This window comes from Notothenia rossii (genome assembly GCF_949606895.1).
Source record: "Notothenia rossii genome assembly, chromosome: 7".
Lineage (NCBI taxonomy): Eukaryota > Metazoa > Chordata > Actinopteri > Perciformes > Nototheniidae > Notothenia > Notothenia rossii.
The window spans coordinates 29,295,560-29,314,358 of NC_136905.1; the positions used below are offsets into that span (position 1 = coordinate 29,295,560).

The following is an 18,799-nucleotide window of genomic DNA, read 5'->3' on the forward strand; positions in this document are numbered from 1 at the left end:
GGCCAACTCAACCAGCTCGCAAGGACACAAAGATATAACACATGCCATCACATTCTACATAGCTAAAGACATGTGCCCGGTTAGCACGGTTAGCAACCAAGGGTTTAAGCGACTGGCTAACACTATGTATGGACAAGCGTTACGGGATGCCATCTCGGTATCATTTCACCAGATCTGCACTGCCTGCCCTATATGACAAATGCCGTGGGGAAGTTAAAAAATGTGTGGCTTTAGCTGAATACTTTGCAGTTGAGTTATACTTAAAGTTCAGGGTTATCAACTGTTAAAAAGATACTGTTCAAATTATTATTATTTTTTAAAAGTTCAATAAATGGATGTTTTCAAAGTCAATGAATAATCGTATTTAATAATCGTGATATCAATATTGACCAAAATAATCGTGATTAGGATTTTTGCCATAATTGAGCAGCCCTAGTGTGTTGTGAGAAGGACTTGAAATCCAGAAAGTCACTGTGCCAAAGCTCAATCACCTTCTATGGCCTGTTCCTCCTTGCCATCCTCACAAGAGTGTAGTACCCCTCCGAACTGCACAAAGGCCCTTTTTTTCTGTCGGTCTCAATGGCTGCATGAACACTGTCACATTCCATCTTGCTGTGTCCAGACTCCATGAATGTATGGTCAATAATGGAGATGGGCAAGGTTTTAACTGCATGGAGACACATGGCACTAAAACCAGCATTCCTGTTCTGCCCACCACATGCCATACCTGAAAGAGTTGACAGATACTGGAACATGCATGTGCTGATCTCTGATGAGTTGAATTCTCTGTTGAAGATGGATCTGAAGAAACTAAGGTTCCTTTGTCACTCAGCATTGACTTTGAATCCTGGATTAGTTCATTCTCTTCATCAAGCTCTTCTGCATCTTGAAATAAGCTTAGTAACACTTCTTCAGCAGTGAAAAGCTTTCTTCTCATGGTTGACCTAGCTTGCTTAAATATGGTGTCAGCCATTTTATCCAAAGGCTTTAACCATAATACATTTCTCAGGGCCAAAAGGGCCTAAGTGCACTTAGGTCCTTTTGGCCCCAAATAGTTCAGTGTGTTCTGTGTTAGGTCTTTTGGTTTTCGATGAATAACTCTGGATTGGTTTAGAATTCACATGCACCCCTTTGGCAGTAGAAAGAGCTTATTGAGAGCTTTCATTTGATATATATAACTCATTTTTGACCAAAATGTCACTTACTGGTTCTCACCCCTCGATAGTACTTTTAACCTGCTTCCCAAAATGTAAATCGGAATCAAACAACACCTGGAGCACCAGGAAGTTGTTCAGATAACTCAGTAAACTTTTAAAAACATGACCTTGCTTTCATAATGAAAACACTGAGATAAAACATCAGCTTTGTGTATTTATTTTTCATTTTCAACGCTTTGAGGAAAATGTTATTAATCCAGCTTCCATGCGTGTATAGAGCAACTTTTCCCCATTTTCTTTTTACAAAGATATGCCTCTGGTTTACAGGGATTGAGAACTTATCCATTAGAGCTGCAGATATGCCATGAGGTGTTTGACGTCCCCCTAAAGCATTTGCTGTGATACCCAGAGCACTTTTGTTTATTGTTTGGATGCTATGACAACGAGGCACAGCTTTTATCTAACAGGCAACAATAAGACTTCCCTCTTTTTCCCATTCTGTGGGCTGAAAGACTGGGTCAGAGACAGACATTTGATTTGTAGGGTCAAGCCAGAGTTGCTTTAGCACCCACACATCGGACTGATTTACCGAGAGCTGAGTGGCACCTTGAAACGAACCCAAACATTGAAAGCAGACTATTAAAATCCATGAGAAACACTGTGGTGGTGACCTCCAACTCCTGAAGTATCTTGCTAAAGTAGCTTGGATAAAGATGCTGCAATGAGATTCCGCCCTTTTAATTTAAATATAGCAAAGTACCTTTTATAACCTTCGCTAAGGAGGATATGTTTTTGGTTTGTTTAGTTGTCTTGAGCACAACTTCTGAACCAATTTTAATAAAACTTTGTGGAAAGGGCAAAGTAAAAACCCATGAAATAGGGAGCAGATCCATGCCTAGTTTTTCAATTATGGAGACAGCCTTGGCGGAGGTCTGCGCTCACTGGGTGCCCTTTTAGTTTTTTTTATAAACATTTGTATACCTACATCTGAAATCAGATGTAGGCGTTGCTTGATTGCAGCCTAGTCAATAAACGGCTCAATATAAAATGAAAGCAGAAGTCTGGGTACACTTGAAAGCTAAAGGTCAACAACCACGACTGTCAGAGATATTAAAAAAGCGTTGATAGCTGCCCTCGTTTGCTCAGTCATCGGGGATACATTTAGAACTACATTCGTTTGAGATCCGGGGCCTTGGTATAAAGACTTTAGCTGTCTGTGGGTTTCGAATGCCTGAGCCTTCTGGTTGCGTCAAGAGCTAATTTACTGAGACGTCTCTGACAAATGGTATACCCGCTTTAATAAACCCAGTGACAGCCCCGTCCTCTACATTCAAACATGGTTGCACATTCCATTTGATAAAATGAATGAGCTATGAGGTAACGTTGCCTCTTAGCTCATCCTAGACTCTTCAGTGAAAGGTCACGGCAATAACAAGGAGATGATAAGGGTAATGAAATGACGGCTTCGCTATCGAGATGAAGGCAGCAATCGATAAAGGGAAGAAGAAATTGTGTGCCTTGGGAACAGAAGGACATGGGCGATAACTCAAACATCATCCGATCAAGATTATATAGGTTATATATGATGCTTGTCATGCTTATTATAATTGATGCTATCAGCTTATAACATATTTGGCACATCATAATTTTGATTTGATTGTATTCAACCTCATCTTGGATGTTTTATTATCTCACAAGTTCAACATTGAATCAAGTACTGTAATATAATGATGCTATTGGCTACTATCAACACAGAGACAACTAATCTCTACAGTAATCCAAATATAAATTCAATTCAATATACTACATTTGTATTATTCAACCCCTGTGTAAAAGCAGCATTGGCAGTGTGTTGGAAGATCTTATGCTCATAGGCCCTTAATTTGACTTGGATTGTCAAATAGTGCAGTCTTTTTGTCCTTGTATTGATCGAAAGGTTTAACTTCAAGTCAGCAACAAGACAACCAGTGAGGGACGTGTAACACTCAGAAGCAGTAACATAATGATCAGAAAAGTAGAGGTGAGATAAAAGACAGCTTCAATGTGTTGATTGAATGTGACAGGGATGTGTTGAACTTGTGAACCACCACCCTTATAATCACAGGGAGCTGATAAGGATCATTTTTAACATTGAGGGGACGCTGTTTCATGTTGTTAGGCCTATTCCAGATGTGAGGAGGTATGAAGGTGCATTGACACTTATTGTGACAACCTGGAAATTCTTGATAGTGGCAGGTTGTTTCTGGACAACATGTCAATGACAAGCCAAAGGGAACGAGGAACAATTGATTTGTACCAAACAGAGCAGGTCCTGTGATGTTATACTGTAGGTGAGTGTTGCTGCTTTCCCGATGGGTCTATGGATTGATAATGGAATGCTGTACGTCCTTTGTTACAGTGGTTCTTAAAGTGGGGTACGTTGCAAGGGTGTATCTAAAACGTGTTATAAATTATAAAATGTTGCTGTATCAATATAAAAGTGTGTATCTATTGGGGACCATTTGCAAGACAAAATAAATCGATGGCTACAAGAGATGAAAATGGGTAATTTGTATTCAGGTTCTAGTACAAAAAAATACAGTACCTTGAATCACTGCGGTCAACTCAGCCGTCTCTCGCATTTGCTTGGTCAAATGAGCAGCGCTTCATTTTTGAGTGCGCGATTAATAGCGTCTTTACGGTAATTGCCGAGAAGCGGCGCTGACGGTAGTACAAGAGCTTGTTATATTTGATAAATCAATCAGTGGCGGCCGGCCGTCCCCCCTCTTCCCACGTTTGGTTGTCATTAAAAAAATATATATATTTAAAAAAAAACATTTAAAATTATTTTTAAAGAACAAGGTAGATATTATATAGTTGGTATCAGTAAAATGTATAATCTACAATAAAATCTCATTTAAAATTGTTTTACGATGTCTAAAGTTACTGATAAGTCACATGTTTCCTGGCTGGCCGCAGCGTGTATCATTACCCTCTCTCGTCCGGGCGGTAGAAAGGATCCCTCAGCCAGAGCAGCAGCAGCCAACAAGCTGACTGTTGCTATCTGTAAACTATGCCGCTGAAACATAATTTCAGCCAATCAGTGTCGTCAGATCTGATGCTCAAAGGGCGCCCTGTGTCAGCGCCCTGGCCTGTGTGTCTGTGAGTTGTTTGGACTCGTATCCAAGGTGACGCTACAGTAGTTGTCTGCAGGTGGAGACTCCGGTGCTAGTGGATCGCCGGAGCTGTAGATTAACATTTACATGCTTATTGTAGTTGTAACTTAAGGGCAATGCCTGTAGCACCATGGAGCATATGTGAGGGCTGGACCTGTATTTTACAGGAAAGGAGTGAGCAGAGGGTTGAGTTGTCGGTTCTTGTTCAGTTTTCATCTTCCTCATCCTCTCAGACTTTGAGTTGTGTGTGCTGCTAAAGAGACGCGCTACCATGGAACCCAAACAATGGTGTAGTTGTATTAAAGTCCGAGTGGAAACAGTCGTGATTAAATCTGATTTTGTCAGAAATCGGGAAAATCGGGAGGGTTGGCAAGTATGACACACACACACACACACACACACACACACACACACACACACACACACACACACACACACACACACACACACACACACACACACACACACACACACACACACACACACACACACACACACACACACACACACACACACACACACACACACACACACACACACACACACACACACACACACGCACACACACACACACACACACACACACAGTTTGTATTTAGTCTCCTGATTTTAAATGGGAATTCAATCATTTGAGTCTTCCCAAAGTTTGTGTGGGCCTACTGTACTGTTGCACAGGAAGATTCATAGCTAACCACACTGAAGATTATGGATTATCTCATATTTTTAAGCCTCAATTTGTCCCCCCCCCCCTCCCCTCTAACATCACCAGAAGTCATAATTTAAGGGGTCATTTCTCAAAAAATTATTCCGGGGGACGATCCCCTGGACCGCCCTAGTATGGTTTTGTCACCATTTCCATAGCCTCACCAAAAATATTTTCCACCAGCCGCCACTGAAATCAATCAATGATATTTGATGAGGGATAAAATGATTTTTAGCCATAAGTTCTTAATAAAATTGGTTCTGTTTGACTCAGTACTTGTTAGACTACTACCACAAATAGGCTGCCAAATTCTGCCATCTTTCATGAGAGATAAAATGATTTTTAGCCATAAGTTCTTAATAAAATTGGTTCTGTTTGACTCAGTACTTGTTAGACTACTACCACAAATAGGCTGCCAAATTCTGCCATCTTTCATGAGAGATAAAATGATTTTTTGCGGAACTAATTGGCAATATGTGCGGGTAGCGGGGTGGGTTCAGTGTTGCACGTCGCGGGTGCGGGGCGGGAGCGGGTCTTGAAAATCAGACCCGTGCAGGACTCTGGCTCATAGTCACAACTTCACCAAACTAGAGGGAAACAGCAAACACCAGTATGATTTTGGTGACGTTGTGACTATCAAAGATAGGGGGGCTTCCAAATCCGGCAGCTACAACACCTGCTCTGCCGGATATGGAAGCCCCTCTTTAATTTTGTACCTGCTGGGCCCAGAGTAAAATGCTTTTGTGAGCACAAACTGGAGGGGAACAGCAAACACAGTATGAGTTTGGTGAAGTTGTGACTATCCTGGACAAAGATATAGGGGGGCTTCCAAATCCGGCAGCTACAACACCTTCTCTGCCGGATATGGAAGCCCCTCTTTAGTTTTTTACCTGCTGGACCCAGAGTAAAATGCTTTTGTGAGCACAAACTAGAGGTGATCAGGCAACACCAGTATGAATTTGGTGACGGTGTGACTGTCCTGGACAAGGTTGTAGGGGGGGGGTGCCATATCTGGCAGGAGAAATACCTGCTCTGCTGAACATATGTAGAACAGTGCAGATCTTCCCTTTTGACACCAGGAAAACCTAGTCTAAAATAAGGAACATTAATAGTGTGATATAGGCACAGATATAAGATCAATAATACACTTTATTTTAGGGCACCTTTCAAAACATTCAATAAATAAAAGTAACAAGTACAATATGAGTGGCATTACAATACAAAAATGTGTTGAGTAAGTAATCACAGAGGAAAATTACATTCAAAGGAGCAATTAAAGCGAGTGAAGCAGTTTGAACAAATTATATTTTAGGCTTGATAGAAAAAAAAAAACCTGATCTCACCAGAATGCGTGACTCCACCGCGACTCCTTAACAACGCATTGCGTGGTGGAGTCACGAAATTGGTTACATTTACGTTTCGGCACCACGCAAACAACGCCAATGTAAAGTGAATGAGGCTCCTTTGTCGTGGTGCACACACGCATTTCTAAAACGTCCTGCAGTGAGCTTTTTATTCTATAAAACGTTTTTAAAATCTACTTTATAGCTTGTAGTAACTCACGGGAGGCTTGTTTTATTTTATTTGTATTCATAATAATTTTTATTTTTCGTCAGAATGTATTATGGTGCATTATTTACCAAATTTGTGTTCTCAAAAAACAGTGCATTGTGTGTAATATAACTGTGATTTTTATTAAATTAGTTATTTTTTAAGGAAGGCCAGAGCTTCAACTGTGTCAAATAGATTGTTCCCTTTAGTTTACGTTATTTAAAGACAATTATATTCCTATTTGATCAATAAAGGGTTATTGTAGGCCAATATTAGTCATTTAAAAAATATATAATGATGATAATGATGGTGAAAACCACTCCCCCCACATCGGAATGACGATGGCTACTGACTGTATTTTAAATGCTTTTTGTTTAATAGTAATAATAATCATTTTTATTATAACAACAATAAACCAGAAGAAGATTCCGTCATTACCAAGGCAACGTTACGTCGCGCTTGACGGCAACGTGACGTAGCCACGTTACGTTACCCACAATCACCTCACTTTCATTAATTTCATCTGACAACGGACCACAGTAAGTATCTAAAATCAAGGGGAGTTTATTTCTTTAAAACACGAAATAATATTGCTTTTATTTATTCCACTGTAGCACAGTCTCTATAGCGTTTAATTCCTGGATATTAGGTTGAGTTTTGTAGTGTGTTTAGCTTTTACAATAGGCTACGCGCAACCTACTGTAGCGGCCACTTCCAGCTACTATCGGCCTCCGGCCTTCCGGTCAAAGTTTTTAGCTGGATTGCATTTATAGTTTATACAGCTACATGACATTAGCTGTCCCCGGCACAGTTGGATAGTGTAGGTGCCTGCTAGAAAGATATGTTTAAATGCATGTATTTGCACATGTGTTGTAAAGACAGTCTTCAACACAGAGTTGTAATAGTGGCTAAAGGGCATCGGCGATGGAGTGGAACAAAAATGTGGAACTGGAGTTTTTCCAGAGGATTTGACTGGCCAGTGGGGACCACCCAATGTCCCACTCTGAATCAGAAATACTTCATTGATCTCCGGGGAAATTGGGATTGTTACATTGTAGAATAAAAAATATATAGTAGAAGATATAAGAAAAACAAGTATGTAAAAATATGTGCATAATATAACAATATGCAGTGTTTCCCCTAGGTTTACTGCTTTGGGGGGGTGCTGGCTGAGGGGAGAGAGGAGCTGTGGATTATTGTTATTGATTAATGCATCAGTGTTTCTTAGGGTCAAAAACACTAAACTCACAACTTAAAATGAAAGCATTTAATTTATTTAATAAAAGAACACATGTTCAATGTGAAAAGTGACAGTAGATATAGATTAGTTGCAATTTGGTGCTATATATATATATATATATATATATATATATATATATATAAAAAAGTGTTTTTAAACACCTTGAATTTCAGGGGGAGCGCGGGGCTCCGTTGTCGGGGCGTAGCGCCCCTCCAAGACAATGGTAGGGGAAACACTGATATGCACAGTATAAATGCATAATGTGTGCCAGAGTAATGCTCAGATTAATTATTATTGCATATAGAGTAATGCACAGATTAATTATTATTACATAGAGTATTGCACAGATGTTACTGTTATTCTAAATAATCCTATTTATTTTTTCCTGTTTTACAGTTTCAGTACAACGCTTACTATCACCAACACACACATATCCACACACACACACATATAAAACCAACGCCACTTTTAAGAGCCACTTTCTCTCTCACTGTCTCTCTTTCTATCACTCTCTCTCACTTTCTCTTTCAATCACTCTCTCACTTTTTCTTTTAATCACTCTCTCACTCCTACAAATGGCTGGAGGGTCACAAAAAAAGACCTGCCCAAACTGTAGAGAAAATATTTGCCCACTATGTGAACATCCACAGCCAAACAATGTGAGACTCAAAAAGAAAATGGACAAATTCCAAAGCCAGCAGGAGCAGTGTTTGTCATCCATGACTAAAAACAGAATCAAGTCCCACGTTCTTGATGACGCCGCTCTTTTGGTATGTAGTTTACTGAATTATCTCATTCACCAAAAGTGTGAAAAGTAGTTTTATTACTTTGACAGAGGATTATAAATTAACTGGTATTGCTTTACATCCACAGTATTAAATTGTATCATTAATGAGAGTATAATTCATGATTAATGATTTTCAAACATAGTTAACTATTATGTGTTGGAAGTTTAGGAAGTGTCTCATAAGTTAAAAATCCAAAATGTATCCAACAAAACATTATGAACAAATCATTGTTTTTATTATGATGCCAGGATATTAGGATAAATTCAAATGTAAACAACAGTTTTGTGTATTTATTTAATTGATCTCTCTACCTCTCAACAATTATTTTCCCAGCTGGAGAAGTTGCATGCCCTTGGCTTGAAGCCCCTGCTGCTGCTGCACCAAGAGGGTGCCACGGACATCTAAAATGAAGGTTTTGATGCCCATGCATGTCCAGCTTAGCCCATCAGCCAAGACATGCCTCGACAATGTGGAGGCCATTTTCAAGCTGATGGTTGCAGGTGAGATTGCATTTATTTAATAACCATCTGCACGAGTCACTCATGCATATATTGACTATCTGTTATACAATGTGTGGTGTTGATTTGTCCTGTTTATTTCAAAGCAACAAAGAGAGTCATTTTAAACAGCTGGGGTCTCATTTATAACTGTTATGTATGCACAAAACAGGGCTTGAAAGAGGTGTATGCCACTTCCTATGCAAAAGTTGTAATCTATATATATTTTTTAATTGACAGAAGATTATGATGACAGAGGAAATTGTCTATGCAGATGGTGAGGTGGTGAATTGAAGCCAGATTATAGAAATACATGTTATAAGCATCATTATACATATAATAAAGCCTCTCACATATTTAATTTCAGTTAATATCACACGTTTCTTAAAGATCCAACATTAAAACCATCAGTGTTATTTGTGCATATGCTTGTGAGCCATAACTAATTCCATAAGCATCTTTCAATTGTAAAAGAAGTAAGCCAACTCAAATCTCAAATCAAATTCCACTTTGTATTTCATCAGCACTGTCTCGCCATCACATTCCCCACTATCGGAGCGCAGGGGAGATGGTTGAAACAGTATAGTACTGACACTCGTGGTCAGTTGTGGAGCGCACCACAGCTGATGAAAAAAATCCAAGATAACATGAAATAGCAGTAAACAATAGCAGAACAGATGCAAGTACCAGACTGTGTCTCCAATGCGTTCTGTGGTGCACAAAGAGCGCACTGAAGACACTGCGGCCCCCACACACGTCTTCTCAAGTGACCTCGACCAGCACATCTTTCCCACCTACACATATGGATAGCAAAGTCTAGAAATAAAGCCAGTGACAGCTCTCGCGCAATCTCACATATGACTCCTAATTATATTGCAGGCCAAAAATTAAATAAATATATTTTGTTCACTTATCAAACTTCCATTTTCCAATGATAACCCAGTATGGGGGATACCATTGACTTTTGCAAATATTGAAGCGATCAGTTTGATTGCTGTAAACATTTAATTACTGTATGATACTCGTAATGCTGCATGGTGGACCACTGGCACTGCTAGGACCCCCTGCATGTAAGAATTACAAACTCTCCACAGCTTTATCAGGAAACTGTATTACATCTCTCTCTCCCCCCCCCCCCCCCCATTCGCTGCTCTCTCTCTCTCTCCCCTCCGGTACACGGCACCGTAAGACAAGAAGGTAATGCTGTGGTGGCTGTATACTGCTCCAGCCGTCTCCTTTGTGTTTGTTTGTTTCCCCCTGTCTGTGTTGTTTGTGTGGGCGTGGTGGCTGTCACCCCCGGCTCCCGGCTCAACCTCCACTCACCTGCTGCAATCAGCTGTGCACCCTCCCCGACTACACACCTGCTTTCCATCAAGCCATTTACAACGACATATCAACGGAGGCTCCACAACCTTTCTCCGCCAGATTGTCAAGTATCAGCCGTATCTCGCGTCTCCCCTCCGGTACACAGCACCGTAGTGTGGAGTTGCATTAGGTAACGCGAGATACGGCTGATACTGTACTTGCGCATTAGTTTCTGTTATGGATCAGTATCAACAGTCCTGCCAGTAATGTTACTATATTATCAATGCTACTTTAGTTATAGCCTGATATATGATAGCTAACTTCACAATGTTGTGATGTGACGTTAGCTAACATTCTGTAGCTAACGCCGGTCACTCACCAAGATAGCCAGTTCTCCACTGGTTCTCCTCACACCACAGCTCAATTTCTCTCCGATGGCCGTTATTTCTTCTAATCCTTGGCTGCTCCTGGTCTCTTGGACGCCTAGCAGGCTCATAATTATAAGGTTGTGGTCCGTCATATGCATTCGAATATTCATGTTCAACTTCTTCTGTGCCTTCTGTGTCGAAACTAGCATTGGGATCCATGTTTATTAATACGTTACACCTGCCGCTCTCCCCCTTGTGTCCCCCGTGTTACGTCACACGCGGGAGGTCACGTGCCGAGGCTTTTTTTATGCGGAAGTGAACATTTCTTACAAAAACGACGCCAGATGTCACTGTAGTGTATATTTCTGTATATTTTTTTGAAAATCTAGTGTATTCATCATTTTCCTACACATTTATTCACAGGTGTCTTTAACCTGGAAGTTGCTCTTTAACATTATTTTGACCTGAAGGATTGTTGCATTGTTTTATGGCCACTGGCAATTAATTTCACAGGTGAATTACATATTGATGTAAAATGAAGCTCAGCGCAAGTTCTTTCAGGAAGACTGTCTGGGTATATATATATATATATATATATACATTCACTCTGCAGCTGCATATAATCAGCTCATCACAGGCGTTGTCTTTAACATATTACATTTCACCTCATTCTCCAGCAGCCAATCACCGTGCTGCAGCCAAACTTTAAAATTGCAGTCAGCTGTTATTTCAGGTTGTCATGCTGCCGCCCGCCTCCACCCCATCCACCTCCTCTCATCACATCCACTGCCAGGAGAGCTAATCCAAAGACCTCATCACATCCCCTCTTCATCCCATCTCCTCATCAAATCCAGATCTTCAGCATCATCACCAGTGTCTAGACCCCAGGGGAGGGGGGGTTCCCTATATGCTCACGGCTCCATTTCCCCCTTTAGATATACCATTTCAGGATCGGGGTCTAATCGCCAAAGACTTAACATTTATCGTATGGCATGTGTCAATAAATGTTCTTTAAACAAAATGAAGTCTCTCCTGCTTGAAATACATAGAAGCAGCACACAAGGGGTGCTTGAGATGATAGTACATTATTGAAAACATTAATAACAGAATGCTTAATGCACAAAACATCAAGAAATAAGTAGCCAATGCTTCAATCCTTTGAAAATGCACTGTTTGTAGGCTATTTTAATTTAATAATACATTACATATATAAAGCGCTTCTCCTGGTCCTCAAAGCGCTTACAAGCAAGTAAAACAAAAATAACAAAAGTAGAAAGTGCTAAGCTAGGTGGAATAAGGGAAAGGGGTTAGTTGATTAGGAGTTGAAGGCAAGAGTGAAAAGGTGAGTTTTGAGAGATTGTTTGAATGATGTGAGAGTGTTGGCGGATCTGACGTGGCTGGAGAGGGAGTGGGGGAGGCTGCTGCGAAGGCCCTGTCACCCCAGGTCCGGAGCTTTTTCCTGATGGGCTGCAGTAGGTTAGCTTCAGCTAACATCTGAGGCGACGGGTGGGGGCAAGGTTGTTGAGGGCTTTGAAAGTGAAAAGTAATATTTTAAAGTCAATGCGGTGTTTGATGGGGAGCTCTTGATGGGAGGAATTTAGTGTTATTATTCTTTCCCCAGTTAACTAAGCTATGCTGAAGTGCCAGTAGATAACTTCAAAATACCAGTACAGGGGCTTCAAAGGTTTTTTACTCATTTTTTTGTGGTCTTTTTGGACAGCAGAAGGCTAGATTACCCATGATCCTCAGCCACCGTTGCCGTGGAAACGGAGCCGGTCCACTCTCCGCTACCTGCATAACCCTCATTTATTTCACATACCAAACACACTTTTTCCGAAGATTGGTGTCACAAATATCAAAACAATATATGTGTCGATAATAAAATACATCCATCATAAACTAAACTGGAAACAGCAGTATAATTTGTCTTGTTAACACTTTAAAGTTGACTTTTTTTTTTAACCCGTACCGCCTAGTGGTTAAAGCACGTTATTGATTTTTTTTGTTGAATTATGTTATGTTTGATGAAACATAAGAATATTAAGAGTAAAGGGGGAAAGTAGAAGGTCAATCATAGAAATATAGATGAAAATATTAAGAAGATACTGTTGTGATCTCTACAATAAAACAGTTTAGTGCAGGACGTCCAAAGATATTAATAGGAGGATGTGCAAAACAGACAAACTAAATAGGCTTCATTTAAACATTAAAGAATACTTTAAGTTAAAGTCTTCTTTTAAATAAGAAAAAAGCTTTGAGGGTATCTATCTACAGACAAATATTAAGTCTGACAAAGTACTTAACGTCTAATATATTGCATAGTTTGTTTTGGAACTTGACAATCAACTTTCCTGCAATGTTAACTAAGTTGAAGCACTTATTTTAACTGATATTATACATATGTATTATACTCTTATATGATGTATCTATATAGTATAAGAAATGTGCAGAATATGACTGTTTAATGGTGGAGGTACATACATATCGATAGATGTCTTGTAATGCACTGTTGAGGAACCTGGGACCCAAGTTTTTAATCTCTGAACTTTTTCATCTCTGACCTTGTCAGGTATTGAACATCCAATAAATGAGGAACAGAAAATTATTACATATAAAACATAGAATTTGTGTGATTATACTAAATGATTTCCAAATAAACACCACTGCATATTTCCAACTGTTACACATGCTGCTGTAATGAAAAAATGGCCCCGCTTGGGATCAATAAAGTATATCTTATCTTAAGATGATCGATGGCTACTGCCATATTAGCAAAATTTGCCTCCGAACCTTGACAAGTGCATGTTTCAAGGCGTATCGATGGACAACAGGAGGGGTCGCAGACATAAGACCAGCTGTTAAATAAAGCTCTTCTGACCTTAGCTGTCATGTGGGTATACTAATGCTGCCCATTATGGGCACAAGCAATTTTCACCCATTTATTAATTATATGTTTTAAATGTGATAACACCACTGTGTTTCGTATCCCCTAAACCTCTAGGGATGTACAGTTTAATACTGGCAACTTCTTATTATGGGAAATACGAAAACGTCTTTTGAAACTACAATCCCCAGTAGAGACGTGCCATAGAACATGGAAACCTATGTGCGAAACACACAATAGCCAGCATGTGTAGTTCTGGTGACGGGGTGGGGGAGGGGGAGGGGGAGGACCCGTCCGACTCCAGTTTTGGACCATGTGCCGTGGTTCCATTCCAAAGTGCTGTTGGACGCTCGTCGCACTGCCACTCCAACATCCAATCACAGAGCTTGAGGACTATCACGGGGTTTGTCCATGGATGGGTTTGTCAAGCAAAGAAGAGAGAATACTTACTTCCGGGTGTAAAATTCTCTAAAGCAACTACTATGAGCTGCTCCGACCCTCGGTCCTGACCATAGGTCCTGACGGACTCCAAAAGTCCGACATTATACAATCAAACAAATAAACACAAGAATAATTGTGTGTTATTGTTGAGTAAATAACACTGTGTGGTTTAGAAAATAATACAAAATTAGAAGTACGAGTTGGGAGTGAGAATGTGTTGGTATTTACCCTGCATTATGCACGTTACTAATAAAGAATTACGTGAATGTATGAACTCTATTTACAATGTATTCACATTAATAGTTCATAATCAACGAATGACAAAATGCAGTGACAAGAAAACAACCATTGTATAGCACTTGTTTGAGTAATAAGAGACAGTTTAATATAAAGGCAAGGCAATTTATTTTCATACACATCAGCAAGTCAAAGCGCTTTAAATAAACAGAAGTACAAAATATAAACACATTTTCAAATTACTATGAACTCAGTCGGGCGAAACAAGTGCATAGTTTCATATCGTTCTCATATATAGTGTTTTTTAAATGTGTTTTGTCATTATTATGGCGTGCGCCAGCGTGTGGACGTGACACGTCGCTTGTGCCTCTGCGTTGCTTGGCAGAAACCTTTACAGGTCTTCTTCCTCAGACTCAGGGCTAGTGTAGCCATTGTCATCCGACTCCTCAATGTCCTGCTGTAATTGAAGATCATGGCATTCCATAGCGGCTACACCACGGCTACAGCATCCTCTGTCAGGTCACCGAAATCTGTCGAGGGATAATCACAAAGAAAAAGGGCTCAATGTAAACAAACCATGAAAATTGCAAATCTCTTTGCATTGTACAATGCTGCATATGTAAAAACACTACAAAATAGGTAAATCCATCTTAAACTGAAGGATGTTACTATATATTGGGTGCCAAATGGGATATGTTGATTAATGTTTGATAGTGCTTAACAATTAGTCAATAGACAGAAAATAATCGATTATGATCTTGATAATGAATAGTTTCAGTAATTTACTATTTCACTTCGGCCCGACACAGTGACAGATGTGTTCTACTTATGTAAGACATGCAATGTGTTGAAGAGTGGATGAAAATATTAAAATGTTAAGATCTCAGACATACTGCTGGTTTTGATGCCCTCCAAAGTCTGTCCTCTGAGTGCTTCCACTTCTTGCACTTCCTTCAGAAGGAACATGATGTGCTGCGACATCTCTTTCACCAGGATGCTCTGCTCCTCCTCCAAACGTCTGACCAGCATTACCTGGTCAAAGACAGACCTATTCAACCTGAAAGTGTGGCCTTTAGGTTGAGGAAAGGAATGGAGTAGTGGACAAGGAATATTTATTCATAAATTATATTATTACAGAATGATTTTCATTTCTGAGACGCGAATCTTTGTAGCGATAGCATTGGTTCTCTATAATGTAAACTAATAACAAATATTATATATTTGCAGGTATCACCATTGCTTTTTCTGCCCCTGTCATATTTTGGTATACACTAAAAAAAAAAACAAGCCAAACTAGCAATTATCCTACCATTTGCATGCCTCTCCCATGGTAGGATGTAGCCCTCTGTGAGACTGCAAGCCAACTCCTCGTCAATCTCTTCTTCCTGAACTCCTGTGTTGTATTGCACAACTTTTTCGCGAAGCTTCTTCTTCAGCTCTGTCATTCTCTTCCTCTTTCTTTGCCTTGCCTGGTTGCTGTTTGCAAAGTGAAACTGAAACAAAACTGTGTCATGGTGCCAGAATGTTTTTGTTGTTTTTGAAGTGTAATTTCAATAACTACGTTTGACAACAAACCATGCTGACGATACAGATCTTGCTTCCTGCGCAAAAGAGTGACGGTGATGTTCTCAATATCCACCCTCAGTCCTTCAGTACACCCTGGGGCGTAGACTCTCTAAATAGTTGCAAAAAAACAATTGGAGAAGAGATGCAATCAGTGACAGTCTCAATTTCAACATATGGCCAAACTTATATTGTGTGTCTAAACTTACAGTAATTAACAGGTGTATATATGGAAAACCTGTGGTATGTCTTACCTGTGACCGCCCATTGCCTGACATCATAGACCCACTGCTGTATGGTCTCCTGATCAAGGTTGTGCTCTTTTTTGAAGTCGCTGAAGCTGGCAGCTTCCACCTTTTCCCTCTCTGTGATCTTTACCAAAAAAAGAAAATGTCAGAGCAAAAGCGCCATGCAACACCATAATGCAAAGAACACCAGTTTTCAGTACAAGACCTTCAGAGGAACAGTTGAAACATTCCATGACACCATCTGACTTGCAAGAGGAAGTGTGGATAAGGGAGAACATCATGTATATAGCCATGAGGTTACATTGCAGACATCCTTCATAAATATGTAATGTCAGATGAGAAGACAATTGTAATTTGCCCTTACTTTTACATATCTGTGGGCTAAAACTGGATGAAGGTTGTCCCTCTTCCTTCTCTTCCAACCCATGGCCTGTTGAGTGAGCATGTTCACTCTTCCTAAAAAAGACAAAAATATATCCACAAACAAAAAAGTAAGTATTCACATCAAAAAGGCAATACTGAGTGAGAAACCTGATAGACGTGACTAAACCCAATCGTTGAAAGGTTGTTGAGCTGGTCATTACAGTAAAGTAATACACCAATAATGTTTTTAAGGAGGGAACTCTCTGTAAAATACTTATCAGGACTGCCTTATCACAGTGTGTAGTGTTAATACCAACCTGCTTTTGTCATGTATTTTGTGACCAGAGCTGCCCTGGAGAGAAAGCTGTTCACCTATAATGAACGTTACAATTAATGTTCGGTCACCATTACATAACAATATCACCTACACATCATAGATCTTGAACTGGATGGTTTAAGAGAAAACTTGTGTACTGACTTCCTACAATATGCATGCATTTAGTGTTGCTAAACATATGAACTGCCTATCTTTCATTTGAACTCAGACATAAAGGATATGCTTTCAACTAATCAACAGGCTTGTCACTGAGATGACACATACATATTTGTACTGCTTTCTATTAAGACTTCTTGTATCCATACAGTTACAATAATGCCATTAATAACATACCTGCTCTACTTCCTCTCCCACTGTGTTTCCTGCTCCGTCCTGACTTCTGCCACCCCATCTCACCTGCAACACAGCGCAAGTAGTGTTATGTAGCATTTCTTTAGAAGTGTTTGATATCCAATAAGGCATGCCATGCACAACATTTAAAAGTCCTTTTTATTAAAGATGTTATGTACATCACATTTTGCTGTATGGGCTTTAGCATGCATCACGCTAAGAAATGGCCTCATTTCTGTCAACGGCAGAAGCTCTGGTAATCCCTCGGCTATTTTGTTAAGGTATGGCCAGTACCTAAGAAGCAGGAGCAGCATTTTGTGATTGAGTGTTCCAAAGATAACATTTTAATTGACATGACAACAATATCAATAACATCTAAAATGACTGCTGAGGCATAGGCCATTTTAAACATTGTTGTGGATGTGCAATATGACAGTGAGGATTACCTGCATGTTACATCCATACAGAAGAAGTCAACATTTGCCTTCTTGGACATCTCTTTTTGGAGAAACATTGGGTAAGCGTATATTTCTCCACGGAAGTGGTTCAGTCCTCGTAAGAGAAACCCATGTCTGATTAATCAGAAGAAATCTAGTTGTTAATAATAAACTGACACAGCAAGGCCTGGCTTAAGCACTCATCTCTGTCATCTAGGTGGTTATAACAAAAAATAACACTTGGATGCTACAAATTATGGATCAATTCCGCTCCACAATCAAAAGTGTTTAATGCTTCCAATTCTTACAAAGGCTTAGACTTGGATTGCTATTAAAACTGAAATAAAGAGACCAGACTCAAGAACCAAACACATATGCACACACAGACACACTTACAAATACATACCTGCAAAATGCCACTTGAATGCCCTCCTCGTCTATCTGGGCACCAGACTTTTTTGACATCTCTCTGCCAGCGGTGAATTTGGCAGTACCACAGACGGCACTGTCATTTCCCTATAAAGTCAGTTTATTACACACAAGTTTTGACATATATATAAAAGAACAACACAGCTGTAACTGCAACTATCATAATAAGAAAAAAAACGTAGACTTTTCATGTTGCCTCTGACAAGGTCAACAAATGTTGCGACTTCCTCGTCCTTGGCCAGGAACAAGCCCTCATAGATTGGCGACTCCTCAGTCCTGTCCATGATAAGTTAACATACAAGTCAATAATAAAAATCACAAAGCAATACATTACTATGATTTGTTTTAATGTCTGTTATGGCTACTCAAACACAACCCCAAGGGCTACTATTTGTATTAGCGGTGTGTTCTTTATCATTTTCATTAATACCTATACATACCCTTTTGACTTGGAAAAGCGGTAATGCTTGCGGTTTCCATCACAGCAGACAGCCAACATGTCTGGAGAACATGCTGGACAAACAAAGTGATGGATCTGGCACATATCCTCTTGTTTGTACTGACAGAAGCAAAACTCGAAGAAGCTTCGCTGAAATGTATCAGCACAGATACTACCTGTCTGTATATTGATTTTAAAAAAGTGGATTAGTAAGTATTGTTTTGAAAGCAATGCCAACAATTTATGATATGGTATACAGTAATATGATATTGTTTTTTGTATGTTTCCGTGTGATTCAGGCAGATTTACCCGTCCAGCTTGAACAGA

General features: G+C 39.8%; 1 protein-coding gene and 1 long non-coding RNA gene across 4 annotated transcripts; one reads left to right on the forward strand and one right to left on the reverse strand.

Moving 5' to 3' along the window:
• The first annotated feature begins 6,860 nt into the window (after window positions 1-6,860).
• On the forward strand, window positions 6,861-12,426 carry LOC307047618. 2 transcript variants are annotated; one of them, XR_013810503.1, is made up of 4 exons: window positions 6,861-7,105; window positions 8,203-8,576; window positions 8,928-9,094; window positions 9,332-12,426. It is a non-coding gene; the product is annotated as an uncharacterized lncRNA (long non-coding RNA). The 2 variants fall into 2 exon arrangements; XR_013810504.1 differs by having other exon boundaries at window positions 6,864-7,105; window positions 8,928-12,425.
• Window positions 12,427-14,498: 2,072 nt separating this feature from the next.
• LOC307013778 (uncharacterized protein) lies at window positions 14,499-18,642 on the reverse strand. 2 transcript variants are annotated; one of them, XM_079641322.1, is made up of 12 exons: window positions 18,474-18,642; window positions 18,011-18,309; window positions 17,614-17,739; window positions 17,347-17,461; window positions 17,171-17,233; window positions 16,818-16,872; window positions 16,502-16,593; window positions 16,144-16,261; window positions 15,902-16,001; window positions 15,636-15,819; window positions 15,220-15,396; window positions 14,499-14,856 (listed from the first exon to the last, which is right to left on the reverse strand). In XM_079641322.1, exons 2-9 carry the CDS (start codon window positions 18,067-18,069, stop codon window positions 15,976-15,978), a joined length of 654 nt encoding a protein of 217 aa, XP_079497448.1. In that variant the 5' UTR covers window positions 18,070-18,309; window positions 18,474-18,642; the 3' UTR covers window positions 14,499-14,856; window positions 15,220-15,396; window positions 15,636-15,819; window positions 15,902-15,975. The 2 variants fall into 2 exon arrangements, with proteins under 2 accessions (XP_079497448.1, XP_079497447.1); XM_079641321.1 differs by having other exon boundaries at window positions 15,636-16,001.
• Between the last annotated feature and the right edge of the window lie 157 nt (window positions 18,643-18,799).